We start from the raw sequence: 20,965 nt of genomic DNA on the forward strand, positions 1-20,965 counted from the left end.
GATCTGAATCGGGAAAATCGATGTTTTGCCATGGTTAGTTATATGTGACATGTTCACGGGTGCGTTGTTTGTTTTTGCGCCTGATAATACAACAAATAACTTCCTGTACCACAAGGTGCTTAGCTGAAGTAAAAAAGAAAGAAAATAAGGTTTTTTTACTTATCCTAATAATAATAAAAACGTGAACTGCTTATTTATTGCCTCAAAGGCGGAACAAAGTCACAGTGGCAGCTAGTAGTCTTATAAAACCTAACAACAAATAAAATAATAATAAAAGCATAAAAACAAAATTCCGTACAATTATTTTTCCCCAAGACTTCCCAAAGTTCTAGTGAAATAAAAAAGTCTAGACGCATAGGGACAATTGTAAAAAGTATGTATAATGAATAAAAACAAAGACACTTCATGCCACAAGTTTATCAGCTGCCTTTTTTTGTAATTTCAATAAATATAACATAACCATATTTAAATTTATTTTACAGTTACTCTATTGCTTACAAGTTTATAAAGGTGATGAGAAAATCAAAAATTTCATATGGGATCTAATAACTCCAACTGAAGATGGTGAGGTGCAAAAGATCAGCAGGGATCATAGTGGCCTACATAATTTGGTGCCACGAGGTAGGAATGCAAAAGGTATGGTAAAAGATACAAGCACGCACTCTAAATTTTACACGTACGTAGTAGTTGATGCACGCACGCACCCTGAAACGGAGAGATAAATAAAAATAAAAACGAACACTTAACAATATTCAACTTCAATAATAGAGATCAATACGAGCAATGCTCCTAATGCGTTAAACATACCCCAACGTGCATGAAAAAGATAGTTTGTCAATAAAATGTACTTAAAAATGTATATCTATAAATAAATGTATGTTCTGCTTATATTAAATACCCTGTATCAGCAAAAACCCTGCTTTTGAGGAGAGCAAAAAAAAAATACATTTGAAAAGATATATTGTAAATTGCTACTATGAAGTACCATAATAGGTGATAAAAAATCCCGTTGTGTATTCAGCTCAGTTTTTCGTTCTCAACTGAGTTTAATTTATTTTAAAAATCAGATAAATCATTTGCTTTTCGATCCAAAATTATTTTATTTTTGTCGTTGGGTTGTACTAGTAGGTAAAGTACTAGATTTTCACACGAATGGCATGATGTTGGTTAAAAACGTTAATGGCTGACGGACGCACAGACGAAGCTGGTAGAATCAACATTTTTTTCGACACTGATAAAATTGATATACCAAATTTTATGCTCATATCGACCCCTTTAAACCATTACACCCCAACGTTGTCCGATTAAAGCTATAATACCTATTCATGGGTATAAACACGTATGCTTATAAGAGGGGCTTGATATGTAAAAATATAAAATAGTGCAAATTTCAAAATTAGAACACCATTTGAGCTAAGTTTTATGTCTAAAGCTCATCTTCGTTAAAATTGCTGACGGAGGGTAATAAATATAAGACGACGATATACAAAGTTCTTTCTTCTTCCTTCGCGTTTGGTCCTATATTGCACCTTCCTCAGTGAGTATTTTATATTTATATTTGTCTTATGTTTTGTGAAATATAGAAGGCCCCTGAAGAAGGTGCAAAATAGTACCGAAACGTGCAGGAAAAAAGGCACAACTTTGTTTTTGCATTTTTAAGAAACTGCTTGAAAGAAAAAAAAAGAAAAAATTAACTAACACATACTGGGCAATATGCAAAAAAACTGGTGGTCTATTTCTGATAATAATCACTTAAAAATTAATTTTATGCATATGGCCCATTTTTTCTAAACTGTATATGGTATATGGCTGAAATTAATGTTAACTCATATTGTGCTACAAATTCTTTTTGTACAGCGTTTATAATTATTTGTTTAATATATAAATATATATATATATATATATATGTGTGTGTGCGTGTATTCAAACTACTTATTGTTGCAAACTATGAAAATTGCTTACTCCTCACTTATGCCTTTACAATTTATTAGAAGTAAAGTAAACTCAATTGGATTTTTACATGAAAGGATGTGCGTGTATTGTTTCTTTATTTCCTATAAAAAATATCTGTAATTTCCTAAAGTCAAATTCATTAAAAATAAAATATAGATTTAAAATATTTTATACGTTTTAAATGTTTTTAGTTACAATGAGCACTTTCAGGAAACACAACTTTTATAGACACGTTGCAAACATGTTTTCGTCAGTTGAGTGATAGAAATTTGGTTTTATGAACGGGGAGTTAGGTTAGGTTAGATGAGAGCTGCCCTGGTAGGAAAAGCTCACTTGGACAGCATGAAGATCCGTTGTGATAGCACATAGCAACGATATGGTTTCGATTGAGACTGATGTCAATCTTGGAAAAAATCCTCCGAAGATCCAAGTGAATCGACACCTAAATACTTGCGCCTAGTTCTGAAAAAGCTGGACAATGAAGCATAAACTGACTCGATGATACCACCTCATCATCCACCATGCAGCTGCAGTAGGATGGAGTTAAGCCAAATACCAAAAGAAATAATTCTTAAATTTTAAGGAAACGTACTTCCTAAATTATTTTTCTCACTTCACTATGATCACTTTATAGTGCCAAAAAACTACCAGATAGCCGAATAAACACGTTGAGTGAATGTAAAAAGAGAAATGTATGCTCGAAAATTTGAAGTAAACTCCAAACCGTTGAGTGGATCAAGAATATTCAACGGCGTGTTCAGAAAGTTATCACCCAACGATTGATCAACAGTTGTGTTTGCTGAAAGCGCCCAATGTGTGACGGGAAAATACACCTCTTGTAAGACATATCTAAAATTGTAGGTATAGAAGTGTATATAAGTATATAGAAACTGAATAGTTGGTTGGGAGCCGAGACCCCTGTTTATACATATATGTCGAGGCTTTGTTTTTGTTTATCTACAAACATTATTTTCATGTCATTGAAAGGATAAAAATTGTATACCTTTTCATGAAAATGAAATGATATTTTAAGTTTGGTTCGAATTTCGAAAATTTTAATTCCTTAAAGGAGAAGAGAATAAGTGTACCGAAATGATCAGGATGATGAGCTTAGTTGATTTAGTAATGCCGCTCGTTTTGTGTGAAAACTTGACGAAATGCGAAAAACGGGTTTATTTGGGTGCCCGATTGATCGGACCACTATAGCATATATCTCCCTTACAAAAAATTTCACAGGATGCTTCCATACATTGTTGTTTGAAAAAATCGTCAAAATCGGTCGTAAATATAAAATGTATCCCATACAACTAATTTTCGGCTTTATGATTTTTTGAAATTTCATCAGCTCCATTTATTAAAGACATTAACGAAGACAGTACAGTCCTTACTTGTTTCGTTTCTAACAGTGCGAAATCAATGTCTGTAATATCAGAGATGACAGATAAAGATTGGCACTGGTTTCAGTCGGTTAAAGAACTTAAGAAAAATACCAGTTCTTACCGGAGTGATAAAGATTAACCTGAATTACGAATCTCGTATTTTAATTTTTATGAAATCGTGAGCAATGATTTTAACAATCTGTTGGTGGGAAACTGTATACTTGAATACGTTTACGATGATACATTTTAAACAATTCAGGCATTATGACTAGCACATATGGGAATATGTTAGGAAGATAATCCACAATCTTAAAGAAATTTGCTTTCAATATAAAAAAATTATTCCGGTCTCCAAAATGTTACGGAAAAATAATATATTACATTGCCTATAAAATTTTGTATAAAAAGTTAGACATGCACTATTTTGGAATGGAGTCGACTCTCTCCAAATTAAGTGAGTTTGGGTTAAAAACTGTTACCTCTTCACTTAAGATGGTCCGACAAACGAAATATGTTCAGATTATGGTAGGGACAGATCAAAATTTGGAATACTATTTAACTAACCAACTCATATGAGGATCATATTTAGCACATATTGATCCTTCAAGTCCAATGTTGGGCTGAAAATCTAAGATTATGTATGGATACATTGAATATTTCCAAGATATTACGACAATTATGGTCACCAATTAACATATGGGGACAACAATGGATGCAAGAAACGAAGACGTACTTCAATTAAGTAGACAGTGCGATTAATATGTTGAGATGGTAAAGTTTAAAGATCATGAGCGAATTCGATTATGTAACATAAGTAGTAGGTCTCTAAATGAAGAAAGCATATACAAGCCGTAATTTTATTAGAGAAATCTACAGAGTGTTTAGAATTTACGGATCGAATGAAGCCTACTTAAATATACGAGTTTTGAGATAATGTTGTTGAAAAAGGTCGAAAAACAAATGTATCAAAATAAATTTGGTCGTTTTATAAATAGATTGATACATATTTACATCTGGATATTCATTTAAAACCACTTTACACATTCATATATTAAGTTTATTTTTAAAAAGACCCAGATTTGTAATTAACACTCATAAGCACAAATATGTTTTTACACCACAAACAATCTCTGTAGGCTCCTAACTTAGGATTCCGATGTTGATCTGAAATAAATAAAAAATACATGCGCTTCCCAAGGCAGTCGGTTCTATGTACCGGAGCGACTCGGGATTTTTCCCGACCAAGGACTGTCATTTCAGTGTGACCCCATCTAATTTGTTTCGTCCCTCCCACAAATTGTCATCCTCCCAGCAGCTCCTTGCAGCAGGACTGCTCCATATTCTCTTACTCCGGGAAGGCATCGAATCCAATCCGGGTCCGTCTCCTGACCCCGGTCCTGAGAAATGGTTTTGCTGCATCTACCGGAAAAGAATCTTTTTAGGACGGTCATACTCTGTTCAGTGTGTCTCGTGCAAGGGATGGTTGCATCGGACAGGTTGTTCTGGGCTTGATCCCAAAACCCAACGTCCACGTAACTTTTATAAATCTTTTGTGGATCCTTGCTGTTCACGCCCAAGGGCGTCCCGTAGTCTACGCCTTAGCGCTCCCCCCCCCCCCCCCCCCCCCCCCCCCCCCACTATCTTCCAGCAGCCCCGCTGCTCAGCAAGCCACAACAAGTACCCGCTGCTGCTCGCGCCCCACGGCGCCAACAACTCAAACAGCTGATACCACTCATAACTACTACCTTCGTAGTAGAGTTGGTAGCAATGCTGAGCATCAGCCCCTGCTCCCGTCTTCTCCCCCCCCTCTTTTCCGGCAGCAAGGGTCAGGGAAACAGACTCTTAGTCCCTACCTCCGTTTGCACCGTCTGTCAGCACAGAATATATAGGTTTGCGACATCCGCCCAATGCAGCTCCTGCCTTGGGTGGTGCCACTTTCCCAGATGTTCTGGTCTCCGCGACGGCAACCCCCCGACGGGTTTCATCGCGCCATGTTGCCAGGTCGCAAACCCAAATCATCCGGGTACCCCAATGCTTGCCCAAGGACGCCCAGTCCCAGGGCCACAACAGCAATTGCGTCCTGGCCTTCCACAACCCAGGCGTAGTCACCCGTCACTTACCCCCAGAGTGGCGACGTCTCCCCTTATGCACTTCAGAATCCTGCAGTTAAACTGTAATGGACTAACTGGGAAGATTACGGAGATAGCGATTTCATGAAGCGGCACAACATCCGCATTGCTGCGATTCAAGAGACTAAACTCACAGCAAGATCTGCATTGCAGACCTGCTCTGGGTATAACGTCCACAGGAAAGACCGCGAGAGCGGAAATGGAGGCAGTCTCGCGTTTATCATACACCACTCTGTGCAATATTATATATTTGATCCTGGCATCGACCACAGGGACAATGTCTTAGAACGTCAAGGCCTATCTGTCCGGTCAGGCGATGCAAACCTAGAAATCATCAACATCTACATCCCTCCTGCCACCTGTTGCCCCAGTGGATACCGCCCTAATATCAGGGCCTTACTCACTGGCAACAATCGCATTATCTTAGGTGATTTCAATGCCCATCATGATCTATGGCATTCAAACTTGCGGGCGGACAGTAGGGGTGAGATGTTGGCGGATCAAATAGAAGAAACGACGTTCTGCACAATAAACGGATACGCCCCCCCACGTATGGTAGGAAGCTGTCACAGCTCGCCAGATATCTCAATCGTGAGCGCAGAACTCGTAAACTGCGTCAACTGGCATCCGACCACCTGCCCATACTTATTTCGCTTGAGCGTACCGCCGACTTCATCGTCACTGAAAAACGCACTTTCATAAACTTCAAAAAAGGAAAGTGGGAAGAATATAAATCCTTTACAGATACCCGCTTTGCTGCCCTCCCTATTCCGACTGATGCCCGCCAAGGGGAGCGCGCCTTCCGTAAGGTCATTAAATCCGCCTCGGCACATTTCATTCCCGCCGGGAGAATTCCCGAAATCCGGCCCCACTTCCCGGCGGAGGCGGCAAACTTAGCGAGAGAACGTGACCTTATAAGACAGCTTGATCCAGGGGGCCCCCAAATAAGGGATATAAACCAACGCATCAGATTGCTTCTGGATGAACACAAGCGGGCGAAATGGGAGGAGCACCTAAGAGGTTGTAACCTCTCTACCGGTGTGGGTAAACTTTGGTCCACCGTAAAGTCCCTATCGAATCCGACTAAGCACAAAGACAAAGTTTCCATCGCCATTGGCGACAAAGTGCTGTCGGACGCGAAAAAATGCGCGAGCGCTTTCTGCCGGCAATATATAATGCATCCTACGGTCGACAAAGATAGACGGAGAGCCAATAGACACGCACATAAACACAAATTCAGCGCGTCACCAATCACCATCACCGCTAAAGAGGTTGAGGACGCCATTGGTCGTGCTAAACCATCCAAAGCAGTGGGCCCAGACGGCATAGCCATGCCGATGCTTAAAAGCCTAGGGAAAGAGGGTTTCAAATATTTAGCGCATGTCTTCAATCTGTCTCTTTCCACCTTTGTCATACCTGAGAAATGGAAAATGGCCAAGGTGGTCTCGCTACTAAAGCCTGGGAAACCAGCTAACATAGGTGAGTCGTATCGTCCGATATCTCTCCTATCGCCAGTGGCAAAGACGCATGAAGCCATTTTGCTCCCTTATTTCCAAGCAAATTTGCAGCTAGCCCCTCATCAGCATGGCTTCAGAAAACTCCATAGCACTACCACCGCGCTAAATGCCATTAGCACCCAGATAAATTGCGGTTTAAATCAATACCCCCACCATAGAACAGTACTCATAGCGCTAGACCTATCAAAAGCTTTCGATACGGTCAACCATGGCTCGTTACTGCAGGACCTGGAAGGGTCTACCCTTCCCCCATGTCTTAAAAGGTGGACCGCAAATTATCTGGGTGGTCGGCAGGCATCGGTGCAATTTAGAAACGAAGCATCAACACCAAGGAGAATTAAACAAGGGGTGCCACAGGGTGGTGTCCTATCCCCACTTTTGTTTAATTTCTACATATCTAAGCTACCTTCACCACCGGAAGGAGTCACAATCGTTTCCTACGCCGATGACTGCACAATAATGGCCACAGGCCCAGGCCCAAAGATCGATGCGCTATGCAATAAAATAAACGGCTACCTCCCTGATCTCTCCAGTTTTTTCGCCTCGCGAAACATGGCATTATCACCGACTAAATCTTCCGCGACCTTATTTACAACATGGACGCCCCAAATGTCGACCATTTTGAACATCCACGTCGATGGCACTACGCTACCGACTGTCCTACACCCCAAAATCTTGGGTGTAACGTTTGATCAGGGTCTAAATTTTGGTGAGCACGCAGCCGCAATTGTTCCGAGAATTCAGAGCCGTAACAAAATCCTCAAATCCCTCGCTGGCAGTACTTGGGGAAAAGATAAAGAAACGCTCATGACTACATACAAAGCAATTAGCCAGCCGATTACGTGCTACGCGTCACCCATATGGTCGCCAAGCCTAAAAATCACCCACTGGAAGAAACTACAGGCCTGCCAAAATACTGCTCTCAGAATCGCCACGGGCTGTCTTCTTATGTCCCCAGAACACCATTTGCATAATGAGGCGAGAATACTCCCCATCAGGGAGAGAAATGAGATGCTGACCAAACAGTTCCTGTTGAATACCCAGAAACCTGGGCATCCCAACAGACATCTGATTGATGAACCAGCACCGCCTAGGGGCTTAAGGAGTCATCTCCGTAAGCATTTTGAGGAAATACGGCACCTGAGAACCCAGCCGTATGAAGTGAAAAAACACAAGCAGGTCCTTGGTGAACTCCATAAACAGGCGTTGGACCTTTATGCCGGGAATTGCCCGGTGAATCCAGTGCTTAACGAAAATTATCCAAAACTTGCGGAAGAGGAACGCATACTCCCCAGGGAAACGCGTGTCACTCTTGCTCAACTTCGTTCTGGATACTGTAACAGGTTAAACTCTTACCTATCCAGAATCAACCCCGACATACAAAATGTATGCCCCGCTTGCAACGCACCCACATGACACCAACCATCTCTTCAATTGTAATGTGGAACCAACGCCTCTAACACCCCTTTCCTTATGGTCCACCCCTGTTGAAACGGCAAGTTTCCTTGGACTCCCGTTAGAGGATATTGATGACAATTTGTGATCGGTCGCGGCTATTGGGTGGGGCGAGCATTGCTACAACAACAACAACAACATGTTTTATGCGAAGGCAGATGAATTTTCACGGAGAAGCTTTTCATGGCAGAAATACACTCGGAGTGTTTGCCAAATCACTTCCGAAGGGCGATCCCGCTTAGAAACACTTTATTCTAATTGAATCAAGTTTTTTTTTTTAATTTTCGATGTTACTTTGTCCGGGGCTTGAGCCCAGGATCTTCGATGTGGCAGTCGGAGATCGCTACCACCACATTACTTCGGTCGCCAATGTCCGAAATATGTGCAAAAAAAAAAAAAAGAGCCTCAGAACTCACAAATATCCTTTCCTGTGAACGCTATTCTTTTATTGCCGGTGGAAGTCTCTGCATCTTTAGATGTAAGTATTTTGGACATCTAATGATTGTGACTTGCGCGTTATTCCCTGGCACGCAAGCCAATCCCCTATATATCCAATTACACTGTAGGAAGTCAATAACTAGTGATAAAAGTATGGTTCACAACTACATTTAAAGTACCAAACAAGTACTAGTTCGATAGTAACTAGATTTTCTCTAGTTCCAGATATTTTATAAAATGCTACTACAAATATAAACTGCTTTAAAGTTCAATGAGCTTCGACTTTGAGTATGACTCTTTTCCCCATACTTTTTTCCTTGCATAAACTCTATGGCACATTGGTAAGAAATTGGCAGGAAAAGGTTTCTACCTAGAAAATTAATTCCCGATAGATTCAACATAGTACATTAAGACAATTAAATGCTACTTATATACATATGTGTCAATTCAGAGGGCATTTTCGGGGAATCCGTATATAACCTGAATGGAATAAAATCGCATTAGAAGCAACATGCTGAACATGTTGTTGGTTCGGAACCAAGAAAATAGTACCAACAAAAGAACTAGATCTAAACTGTTGATTTTTACTCATAGCTCGGAACTATAGAAATATGTAGTACAAATAAACTAATAAATCTATACTATTGAACTTTGAACTAGTTGGGAACTATCAAAAAAGTGCCAATAAATAAACTAGTTTCAAAGTGGAAATTTGTATCTAGCTCAGAATTACAGAAAAGGTAATGCAGCGCGAACAATTTCCACCGCCTAGGACATCGCCATATTAAATTTTCCAGTTGAAAGTATGCAAAAGAGATAGAGAGCGAACTAGTAGTGCTATTGCGCTGACTGCTCTAGCATTGGTATGTCCTAATTATGGGAAAAGCATCCATACTGATTTCTTACTCTGTTTATTCTAAGTGCTTCTTCCCAAATATCGTGTTTTTAAACAGGTTCGGGAATTATTCGTAGTTCCAATGTTAAACATATGTCATTTATCTGCACTATATAAGGCTTGAATACAGTACTCTGAAAATCGTCTTAAAAAGAATCTGTTCATTTAAAGTACCAAACAAGTACTAGTTCGATAGTAACTAGATTTTCTCTAGTTCCAGATATTTTATAAAATGCTACTACAAATATAAACTGCTTTAAAGTTCAATGAGCTTCGACTTTGAGTATGACTCTTTTCCCCATACTTTTTTCCTTGCATAAACTCTATGGCACATTGGTAAGAAATTGGCAGGAAAAGGTTTCTACCTAGAAAATTAATTCCCGATAGATTCAACATAGTACATTAAGACAATTAAATGCTACTTATATACATATGTGTCAATTCAGAGGGCATTTTCGGGGAATCCGTATATAACCTGAATGGAATAAAATCGCATTAGAAGCAACATGCTGAACATGTTGTTGGTTCGGAACCAAGAAAATAGTACCAACAAAAGAACTAGATCTAAACTGTTGATTTTTACTCATAGCTCGGAACTATAGAAATATGTAGTACAAATAAACTAATAAATCTATACTATTGAACTTTGAACTAGTTGGGAACTATCAAAAAAGTGCCAATAAATAAACTAGTTTCAAAGTGGAAATTTGTATCTAGCTCAGAATTACAGAAAAGGTAATGCAGCGCGAACAATTTCCACCGCCTAGGACATCGCCATATTAAATTTGCCAGTTGAAAGTATGCAAAAGAGATAGAGAGCGAACTAGTAGTGCTATTGCGCTGACTGCTCTAGCATTGGTATGTCCTAATTATGGGAAAAGCATCCATACTGATTTCTTACTCTGTTTATTCTAAGTGCTTCTTCCCAAATATCGTGTTTTTAAACAGGTTCGGGAATTATTCGTAGTTCCAATGTTAAACATATGTCATTTATCTGCACTATATAAGGCTTGAATACAGTACTCTGAAAATCGTCTTAAAAAGAATCTGTTCAGGCTCCGATAAAAGTAGAAATTATATGTTTATGAGGCCAATAGGTGTCATATATGAATTCTATTCTGACTTGAACCCTCGCAATTCGTTCCGGACTCATAAATGAGTTCATATTGATCCTAATGAGGACTCCTTTCTGAGTCTTTTTTGACTCCGATTGTTTGCTGGGTATCTACACACACACATACATACACACATTTTCATGAACAAATTTAAATCCAATTGCATATACCAAATAAACGTCATCATTATAACGCTGTATATCTATTTTCCACATATATTAGATATATTACTACTTTTCAAATTAAATTATTGTAAATGTGTATGTAAATAAAATATAAAAGGAAAATAAGTCATTTTCATCATACATACTAACTTTTTATATCCTTTTCTAATCATCCGCTATTTCAGTACTAAATAATATTCAATTGTAAATCATTGCAGGTCGAAATGGCGGTAAGGGGCAAAAAGAAATAACTGTAACACCGACCGCTTCTGCAACATCTACACCGAATGCTAAATCAGCAATGGATGCTGAAAAGGATTATGGTGGGAATACAAGTGCCACCACATCGGCTACAGCCTCACCGACTAATGCTCAAACCCCACCAATAAATATTGTATACACGCCGCTATCAACTACAAATCCGAATGCAAGCGCAAGTCAAAATGCTCTAAACGATCCAAATCATTGGAGTAAAGAGGAAAAATTTGATGCTGATGCATTTTTGGAATGTGCTTATAAGAAGCATTTAAGCAGACACGCGAATAAGTGAGTCGTGTGGAATCGAAAACTATTTTGCCCAAATTATTATGGAATTTTTTCACTAATGTTTTTTTCCATTCTATCTCTCACTGTTTTCTTTCTTTACATTTTCGTTAATAATTTTTTTTTGTTCATATTTGATTTCCTTCATATGTACCTTTATTTTTCTGATTATTTTATTACACATTATATTGATTATGTTTTCAGAGTACTTTTGCGCGTACGTATGCTCTATTATATTCAACATGAGGTTATTGGTGATTTAGTGCAACAAATCAAAGATAACACGCCCGTCAGGTAACATACAATTTTCGAAATAATATTGTTACTTATTTTCATTCATATATGTATCACTTGTAAAAAAAACTTTGCTTGGTCTTGGTATATAACTTTTAACTTTTCTTAGACGTATTTATATCATTTATGAGTTTCATTTTTCAACTGTTTCGTAATTATTATTGTTTGTTTTCTTTAATTTTCATGTTGCTATTTATTTTATAGTATAGTATATAAATTCCACCACTACGAGTTCTGTAATGTTTTTTCAATAATTTTCTAAATATTTTTAATATTGATGTATATATGTTCTTACTATGTTCAAATTGACTGTATTAAGGTTTTCTTTTCTAGTACTTGACCTTGATTTTGTATTGCGTTGCGAAAGGAATTTGTTGCGTATTGTAAGTGTCATTTGAGAGGTTTCGGATCGCATTTGCTTACGCTTCGCGATACAGATGCTTTTTTTATAATTTAAATATTTTATAAAAAATTTTAAGTGTGATGAGTTTTCTAGTTTTTGGAAATTAGACTCCAAAACATGAGTATGGGCTTTCGAAGTTAGAAATTTGAAACTGCGTAATATGTATTCATAAATTAATCATTTTAAAACGTTTCCATCAGCGGCGCGACTCCAAAAAGCCCTCTCTAGAGAGCACAGAAATGTAATTTCAACTATGAAAAAGACAGATGGGAGTTACACTAAGCAGCCGAAAGAGACATGTAAGCTCGTACTTAAAACTCACTTTTCGAACTTAATAGCAGACTATCAACACTCAGATATATTGGGAGGCTTGCCGCCCAATAGTGGTAGAGAAAAAAAGCCATAAGCTCACCACTGTCAAGGGAGTGCAATAGGATTTATTTACTTTCAGCCCATTTAATCACCAGGACCAAATAGTGTCTATCCCAGTCTGTTACATCATTGAATAAACTATATAGCCCTAGCCTTAACCCACCTTGCCTTGATGGAAAGAGGTTTAGGTACGATTAAACTGCCCTCATTGTATCGACCAATTAGCCTTAGTTCGTTTCCCCTAAAGGGTATGGAGAAATTTTTGGATCAATATATTAGGAAAGGCAACCTAAACAAACTCGCTATGGGTAGGACTCAATTTGCCTATAGAAGGGAAGTCCACGGAGACGCTTATTTATAGCCTCACGAAAAAATTGAAAATACTTCAGTCTAAAAATATAGCCCTCTTCGTTTTTATTGATATCTGAGAGGCTTTCGATAACACGACACATCAAGCTATCGAACAAGCAATGATTATAAGCCCAATGATCTCCTCTACGGCTAAACCCTCGTTATTTGACGCTACTTCCAGGTTCTCGAGGTCACTGTTTAACTCCCCTACGTTTAGCATCTTGTTATTGTTAACACTGGCAGCAATTATTGAGCTGATTGTCCACTTTCAAGATCTCCACCACTGCGCCTATGCCTTCGTCATTTGCCCCTACTTTCAGGTTCTCGAGATACCTTTCTACCACCGCAGCTTTTAGCGTATTGGGGTTATTGTCCGTAGGACTCCTCTTTCAAAAAAAGACCGTACGGTCCCTACATGTATTTCACCAACTCTGAACGGCGTCTGTAAGGCAGGTGAGTTTTCACTAAAAAACTTTTTGAAGTGTTTGCCAAATGATCGCCGGGGGCGAAACCGCTTAAAAAACTTTTGTTCTAATTGACAAAAAAAAGTTGTTTCTAAATTTTTGATGTTGCTTTGCCCGGTGGGCGGACCACGGTTTCACCACACCACGACGGCCTCGTTTTAAGGTGCTTATAAATCAAATGAGTTATGAAACTATATTACGCACGAAAGGTTAACTTTCGAACTTTAAAAGCCCATATCAATGTGCTGAAGGAAAAGTTCGAAAAACGAAGAAATTTTGCGTTACATTAGTTTACAATAAAACGTGAGATATCTCATAATATGGCTCCAAAACTCCTCGTCGTTATTATATATTTAATCTTATGTCAGCTGCAATAGCGTATAGACGCCTTTACCCAAACGCATTTAGTGCATGTAGTTTTAAACATTTTATACCTTTATACCGCAAATTCGAAAAATTTAATTTTGTATAGCTTTTATTATTTTTCATCAAAGGAATATTTAAACTATTTATACTAAATTTTTAATTGGCCTCTGATTAATAAATAAATACTTGGTGGTCGGAAACTTTTTAATTTGAGTTTATCTATCAAAAAGTTATTCGATAGTCCGAACGAAAGTGGCCACGAATGCCTCAAGCAAATTTCGAATTTATCTCAGCTAACCTCGAACTGTTAGAAATTTTCACAAACATGGAAAAACTGGTTCAATTTAGTATCTAACAAACCAGCTTTAAGAAACTATTTTAGAAACTACTTCAAAACTATGCAGTACTATACAGTAGTATATTAGTAGTAGTAATTACTAAGTAGTACAAGTTAGAGTGAGAATGGAAGTGAGAGCGTGGATGAGAGTTGGAGTGTATACGAGTGTGAGAGTAGGGGTAAATGTGAGAGTTTTGGTGGGAGTGGGAGAGAGATTAATGGAACAAGGTATGGACAAGAATAAGAAGAAAATTGGTGGGTAGAGTAGTCGAGAAAGGTATAGAGAGGGAAGAGGGGAAGTGAAGCGCTTTTTTTGAAAGTAGGTTAACCAATTTTCTGGCAGGACAAAGTCTGCCGAGAGCACTAGTTTACTAATTCTTGAAATTAGTCGCGAAGCGACATTAAACTGCGTTTGAACGAACTCCTTATCGCATTTGAAAACTCAACACTAACAAAAAAAACTCGTTTAAATATAAATAAAATTACTACTTCAATAAGCGGCAGCAAACTGGGTAGATACATAAATATTTGAGAAGAAAATTTATTTTCAGATTGGTGATGTGGTCGACTTTTGAAATTTCTTTAGATCAGGACAAAAAGCCTCAGCTAAAAATTTAAACCCAACCAAAGACATTTTTATTGCGATTCATTTTAGTGGTAACAGATTTGTATTAATGTATATGATTAGAGCGTTTTTTTTTCGATTCCGTATGAGTTTAAAAAAAAAAAAAAGAAGCAAGAACACTCTTAATATATATGTATGTATATAGGCCACCGTCGTGTGATGGTAGCGTGCTCCGCCTATCACACCGTATGCCCTGGGTTCAACTCCCGGGCAAAGCAACATCAAAATTTTAGAAATAAGGTTTTTCAATTAGAAGAAAATTTTTCTAAGCGGGGTCGCCCCTCGGCAGTGTTTGGCAAGCGCTCCGGGTGTATTTCTGCCATGAAAAGCTCTCAGTGAAAACTCATCTGCCTTGCAGATGCCGTTCGGAGTCGGCATAAAACATGTAGGTCCCGTCCGGCCAATTTGTAGGGAAAATCAAGAGGAGCACGACGCAAATTGGAAGAGAAGCTCGGCTTTAGATCTCTTCGGAGGTTATGGCGCCTTACATTTATTTTATTTTTTTATATAGGTTAATTGCACTAATTTTATTTTGGCTGCTACCTTTTAACCGCTTTTACACTTTATGTACTAAAAAATTCAAACGATTATTTTTTAAATGTTCTATCGATGTCTTAAAAATTTTACATCAATTAATTGACTTATCTGTGTGTTTCTCAGTTCAGCAAAGACTACAATTTCGCTGTGATTTATATACATTTAAAATGTTTTATCCTACAATATATCCGCTACATACTTAGTACTAGCAAATGTTTTGATACGTGGTATTCGAGAAATTGCTATTCCATTTCAGTTTTGTTAGGATTGATAGACAATCCGTTTGTTTTCCACCTTTTTTTCTATGACTTGCAGGGCTTGTTGTATGCGATTGGATACTGTTTCCCCATACATTCTTGTGTGTCAAATCTATTGGATTTCAGTAATTGAAGAAGGTCACCTATGACTAGCGTAAATCACTTTAAGATCATGCCAATTGACCCCGTTGACCTTTCCAGCTCAATACTGATTAATTTTCTCTTTATATTGGATAGCACTCAGCGAATGCTCGTTGGGCTTATATCCTTGTCAATCGTAGCTTATCCGAAGGTTCTGGGGAGTGTTATCGATGTTTATGGTCCCTTGCCGGATATAGATTCGGTACATTCCGGTAACAGCGCCTTTAGGGTATAAGACCGACCATTTTGGGAGCGATTTGTTATGACCACATTGAACCTTTCAGGCCATTTGCCACGGGTAGGTGAGGAAGAGCTATAAATAGCGCTGGTATCCCCTTGAAAGGGTTGCGCTACACAGCTCCTCGCATCAATTGGATGGTTAAGTCGCCTCTTACGGCATGAATACCTGCCACGGGTATATTCTCCGCCCGCCAACCCGCTGGGGGTGATTTTTTAACTGTATATTTAGAGTGATTTTTAGCGATTGTAAAGCCGTAAACGGTTCACATTTTTCGTACAAAACGTGCCTCTTCAGTAACCCGGGATTTTTTATAAATACTATTTTTTAATTAGTTATTGCTTTAGAGTATTTAGAATTTCCATTCTCTCTGTACGAGCGTGCTCATTGCGTATACCGAAACATTTACTAGTACGAAATAAGTACATATGTATGTACAAATATATTTAGTATATTAGGATGCCTCCCTAGAAAAGACTAGGTCTTTGGTGACTGACGGCAGAGTGCTACCAGCTAAAGTCCATGCTGAGTGCGAAGCGATATTGGTGTTCTTATAGTCTGACATCTTACCAATTTTGATCAGAAATAATGTTCATAGCTTCTAATGTTTATATACGCATATCCATTCTAGTCAGACTAATGAGGTGTTTAATGGTCAATGTTGCAATCAATTTCAGCTGCATAAGAAAAATTGTTGACCCGTTTACACGGATTGATAGTTTTTGCAAGTTATTTGAAATGTTACTAAACATGAAATAATTGCATGCAACAAAGTTGGTAGGCGGTCAACGTTTGAATAAATTAAATTTTTTGGTTTTGTGCAACACTGTGTTTGTTTACGTTTCGACGCTCATGAAAACCATTTTATTCTATTTTGGACGGTTTTTGTGAAAAAACTTTTATTTCACACTTTTTTTTCATTCATAAGTGACATTCCGTTCATTCAAAGAATAAAAAAAGAAAAATCGATCAATGTAAACGGAGAAATCAACTTTACGAAATAAATATTTTCATGCAACTTATATTGATTGCTTCAATGTCAACAACTCAAAAGCTTCAACTTTTCTAGCGTATGAAGTAATTTAATTTTCTGTTAAATGTAAAACATTAATAAAAATTACATTTATGTTTTTATAGAAAAGTCAAATTATAGAGATTAATTTTATTATTCCACTTTTTTTTGATATGGTGGACAAGACAGGCTAATGTACAAATATAAAAAAGTCGTTGCCGATACTACTAATATGTATGAAGTAATTTTGCAAGATAGTGTAAACAAATAAAATTTTCCTGGTCACAATCGTGTCGCCTTTTCGCATATATGTAAATATCGCACACCTGGATGAAAACAGCGATCAGCTCAAAAAAAATTGCATTTTCTCACTGATAAGAGGAGGTATTAGTAACTCAAATACACACTTCGGCAGGTATTGAATTGTGTATCCTGGAGGTACTCATTCCTTCAGGAACGATAATGACGACATGGTAATAGGCGTACAGAGTGTGTTTCTAGCTAGCGAGGGAGAAGACGAACCTGATATCCCAATGGCCGATGATGGAAAACACGTTCCGGCACCCAACTATGATGAAGAGAGTATGGCTAAAAAATCACAGTCCACAAGAAAGGCTATCCCGAAAACCGCTCGGATTACCGCGGAATCAGCCTGCTTAATATCACTTATATGATTCTATCAGCGTACTGTGCAAAAGTCTGAAGTCAACAAACTGTTCGGACCTTATCAGTGCGGCTTCAGACCTTGTAAATCACCATCGACCAGATCTTCACGATACGCCATATCCTTGAGAAGACTCACGATTATATAATCGACACAAAAATGTTTTCGTCGACTTTAAAGCAGCATTAAACAGCGCGAAAAGAAACTACTTTTGTATGCTGCTATGTCTGACTCTTAAGTTAACTGCAAATTAATAAGGCTCTGTGAAATGACGTTGAGCAAAACCACCACCTCCGTAAAGATTGGGAAGGATACCTTCGAGCCATTTGAAACCAAACGAGGCTTCAGACACCCGCCTCCCTTTCGTGCGATTTCCTTAACATAATGCTGGGGAAGATAATTCTAGCAGCTGAACTACGCCGTATGGTACAATCTATTATCAGAGCGTATAATTACTGCCATATACAGATGATAGTGATATGCTGTGAGTTCTGCCTTCTCGGGATTAGATAAAGAAGAATAAAGTGAGATATGCCGTAAATGAGGACAAAACGAAGTACTCTATCATTCGAGAAATAATCGGTGCATCCGCGCCTTGGACTGAGTAGGTCACTGAAAAGTAAAGTGCTCTCTCAACGAACAAAAATCACGCTCTACAAGTTACTTATCATACCTGTCCTGATGTGTTGCTTGTAATCAAGGGAATGGACGGAGATGCTCCGGCCAAGAAAATATTTTAGTCGACACCGCAGTTTGGAAGCGGAAGGGGAGACCACCACTGAGTTGGGAGAGGCAGGTGGTAGAAGACTTGACCTCCCTTGGTGATCCCAATTGGCGTCAGTTATCGCGAAACATGGATAGCTGGCGGGACCTAGACACTTAAGGTTTTTTAGCTAGCTCTCATTGATCTAGTTGGGCATTATTCGAATATATTTTTATTCAGATAATTATTAGAGTAAATATGTATCTTAAGAAAATTATTCATAAATAATTTATCCATCAATAAATTATTATTTAATAAATTTTTATAAATAAATTATTTGTGAAAAATTTCTCGATTAAAGATTAGTTTCAAAAACTCATTTAAATATAAAGCAAAAAAATATTTTTTATATTAACTGAAAGAAACCAAGTGTTTCTTTTCTTGTTTGTTATTCGAAAAACAAGCAAAATAATTATTCGCCACTCAAAAAAAATTTCTTTAAATAAAGAAAAATTCATCTGTGTTCGTAAATAACCGACAAAAATAATTTATCTTTTATGCGCTATTCGGAAAATGTTTGCCCAACTCTGTGCGATATGTACTCTAATAAGAAAATATCGCGAAGTAGAATGGATAGTATAAATTGTTTTCGTGAACGATTTTCTTTTTATATATCTTCGTTATTTATAGTTCTGTTAATGTTTTCATCTTTTGCATACAATTTTTCCAGAAATTGATTGCACTTGAACCTAGCCGCTTGACAACCGAAAAATTTTATTGTTCGAAAACCCTTGCACAAGTGCTTCATATACGGTCTAATGTAGAATGTTTTAGAGTACAATTTGTTGCAGTTAAATTGCTTTTCTTACTTTATTTAAACTGAAAGCTAATTATCTCAATCGCTTACATATCTACTAGTACATTTGTGCATACATTCATACATACATATGTACATACTTTATCAGTGAATCAATCTTGCCTAATTATGTAGTTCATTCAATAACTTAAACAAAAACTTCTTTATTCGACGTGTATTACAAATTCAACGTGTAGCTATCGCGTCTTCTCTCAAACACAAAACGAAAATAACACAAAAAGGTAATATGATAAAGCGTAAGCATAGAGAAATAATTGGAAGAGGAAATGTGCTAGGCGAACAGGGAACTAAAATTTACTCACTGTGTCGATTCATTTGTTTGTTTACAAATATTTTTTTTTTTTTTTTTTTTTGTTTTTTGGTATACAAGAACTAAAAATTAATACACTTTAGTAATTGAAACTCAATTCTTAAGCTAAAAGATCTATTGTACTAAAGTTTTGGTGAAATACTTGGATGCGTAGTAGCGATTTTTAGTTTATATTTAGTGACATTTTTTAAACTTTTTGTAGTAGTACATCATTGGCTTTAAACTCTTTCGTTGTTTAATCAAAATTTTGTTGATTTGTTTATATATTTTTTGATGGTATACTTTTTTTGAATTTTAAAATTTTTATGAAATTTATTAATTTCTTTTATTTTTAATCAATATTCATGCACTCTTTTTTTATAATTAAAACATATTTATATTATCATGTAGCGAGCTTCCAATTCGCCCGCCAGCAACGCCCGATCAGGTGCCAGCATCTTGGTGGAATCCCGCATGTTGTGATAAGAGTCTTTTGGTCGGAACATACAAGCATGGCTGTGAAATGTACCGTCAGATACGTGCCGATCCGAATTTATGTTTTGTGAGTCATGTTGGTGCCGGTGATGAAACGACTGTAACAAATTTGCCGACGTAAGTGCTAGAACTATAAACTAATGTACTATTTTAAAATACTATTATAATTAATATTATTAAGACTTGATGACCTGCAACCTTTATTTAGATTGTGCTTGAGCATATTACTGTTTGCATAACCTTTTCAATCAACAGATTTGTGTGTTGGATAGATTTAATTAGGCGATATTTTAGACTACAGTGTCTGCTATCAAGTCCAGTGAGCGTTCTTAAGCCCTCTTTGCTAAGAATAATGAGTTTGGCTGATACTCTCGGTGCTGCGAGTATAAACTACTTGGCCTATATTTGCCCTGGACATTCAATCCAGTGTCTGACCTGTTTTGTTTCCCAGTTACTTATGGTTTCTTTAGGGTGTGCCTTTGTGTGTCCAGAAAAACACCATAGAATGCTGCTATAGCGCCCTGCTTGGCTAGGTAGTCCTTCATGTCCGTAATGCCCGGAACTCAGGCGAACAAAAGTTGGTTTTTTGGCTTCCAGATCACTATGGAATCCAATGCATCTATTCACTAGCTTAGAAATAGTTGTGTAAGACTGCAAGGGTCGCAAGGCTGCCTGGCTGTTTAGTGAGGATCAGGCTCTCCGTAGACGGTCCCTGTTGAATGGATTTCTGCCTGAAAAATAGTTGGGTAGCATCCTATTGATATCGATAAAGAATCACCCTGTCCATTCCCTGGTGAATGGCGATCAGAACCTTTCGCTCACTTACGTGCATTTCAAGACACGGCTCCTCCCTTTTATATATACTTGCAACAAAGCACCGTTTACGATAATTACTTGTCATCTAAGTCATATTTTAAAGAAATTTTCCCACAAGCTTTACAAGTAATTTGAC

At 37.6% G+C, this 20,965-nt stretch overlaps 1 protein-coding gene across 13 annotated transcripts in view; it reads left to right on the top strand.

Moving 5' to 3' along the window:
* The window catches only part of kis (kismet), a 256,293-nt gene that overhangs the window by 124,441 nt on the left and 110,887 nt on the right, over nt 1-20,965 (top strand). For 8 of the 13 annotated variants that reach the window (XM_067766692.1, XM_067766689.1, XM_067766690.1 and 5 more), the window contains exons 7-11: nt 483-636; nt 11,264-11,591; nt 11,793-11,882; nt 19,406-19,450; nt 19,930-20,130. In XM_067766692.1, coding sequence (XP_067622793.1) covers nt 483-636; nt 11,264-11,591; nt 11,793-11,882; nt 19,406-19,450; nt 19,930-20,130 — 818 coding nt within the window. The remainder of the gene's footprint in view (nt 1-482; nt 637-11,263; nt 11,592-11,792; nt 11,883-19,405; nt 19,451-19,929; nt 20,131-20,965) is intronic. The other 5 variants (XM_067766696.1, XM_067766703.1, XM_067766699.1 and 2 more) reach the window with 2 other exon arrangements.

The sequence above is a fragment of the Eurosta solidaginis genome, chromosome 2 (genome assembly GCF_040869045.1).
Source record: "Eurosta solidaginis isolate ZX-2024a chromosome 2, ASM4086904v1, whole genome shotgun sequence".
In the NCBI taxonomy this organism is placed as follows: Eukaryota; Metazoa; Arthropoda; class Insecta; order Diptera; family Tephritidae; genus Eurosta; species Eurosta solidaginis.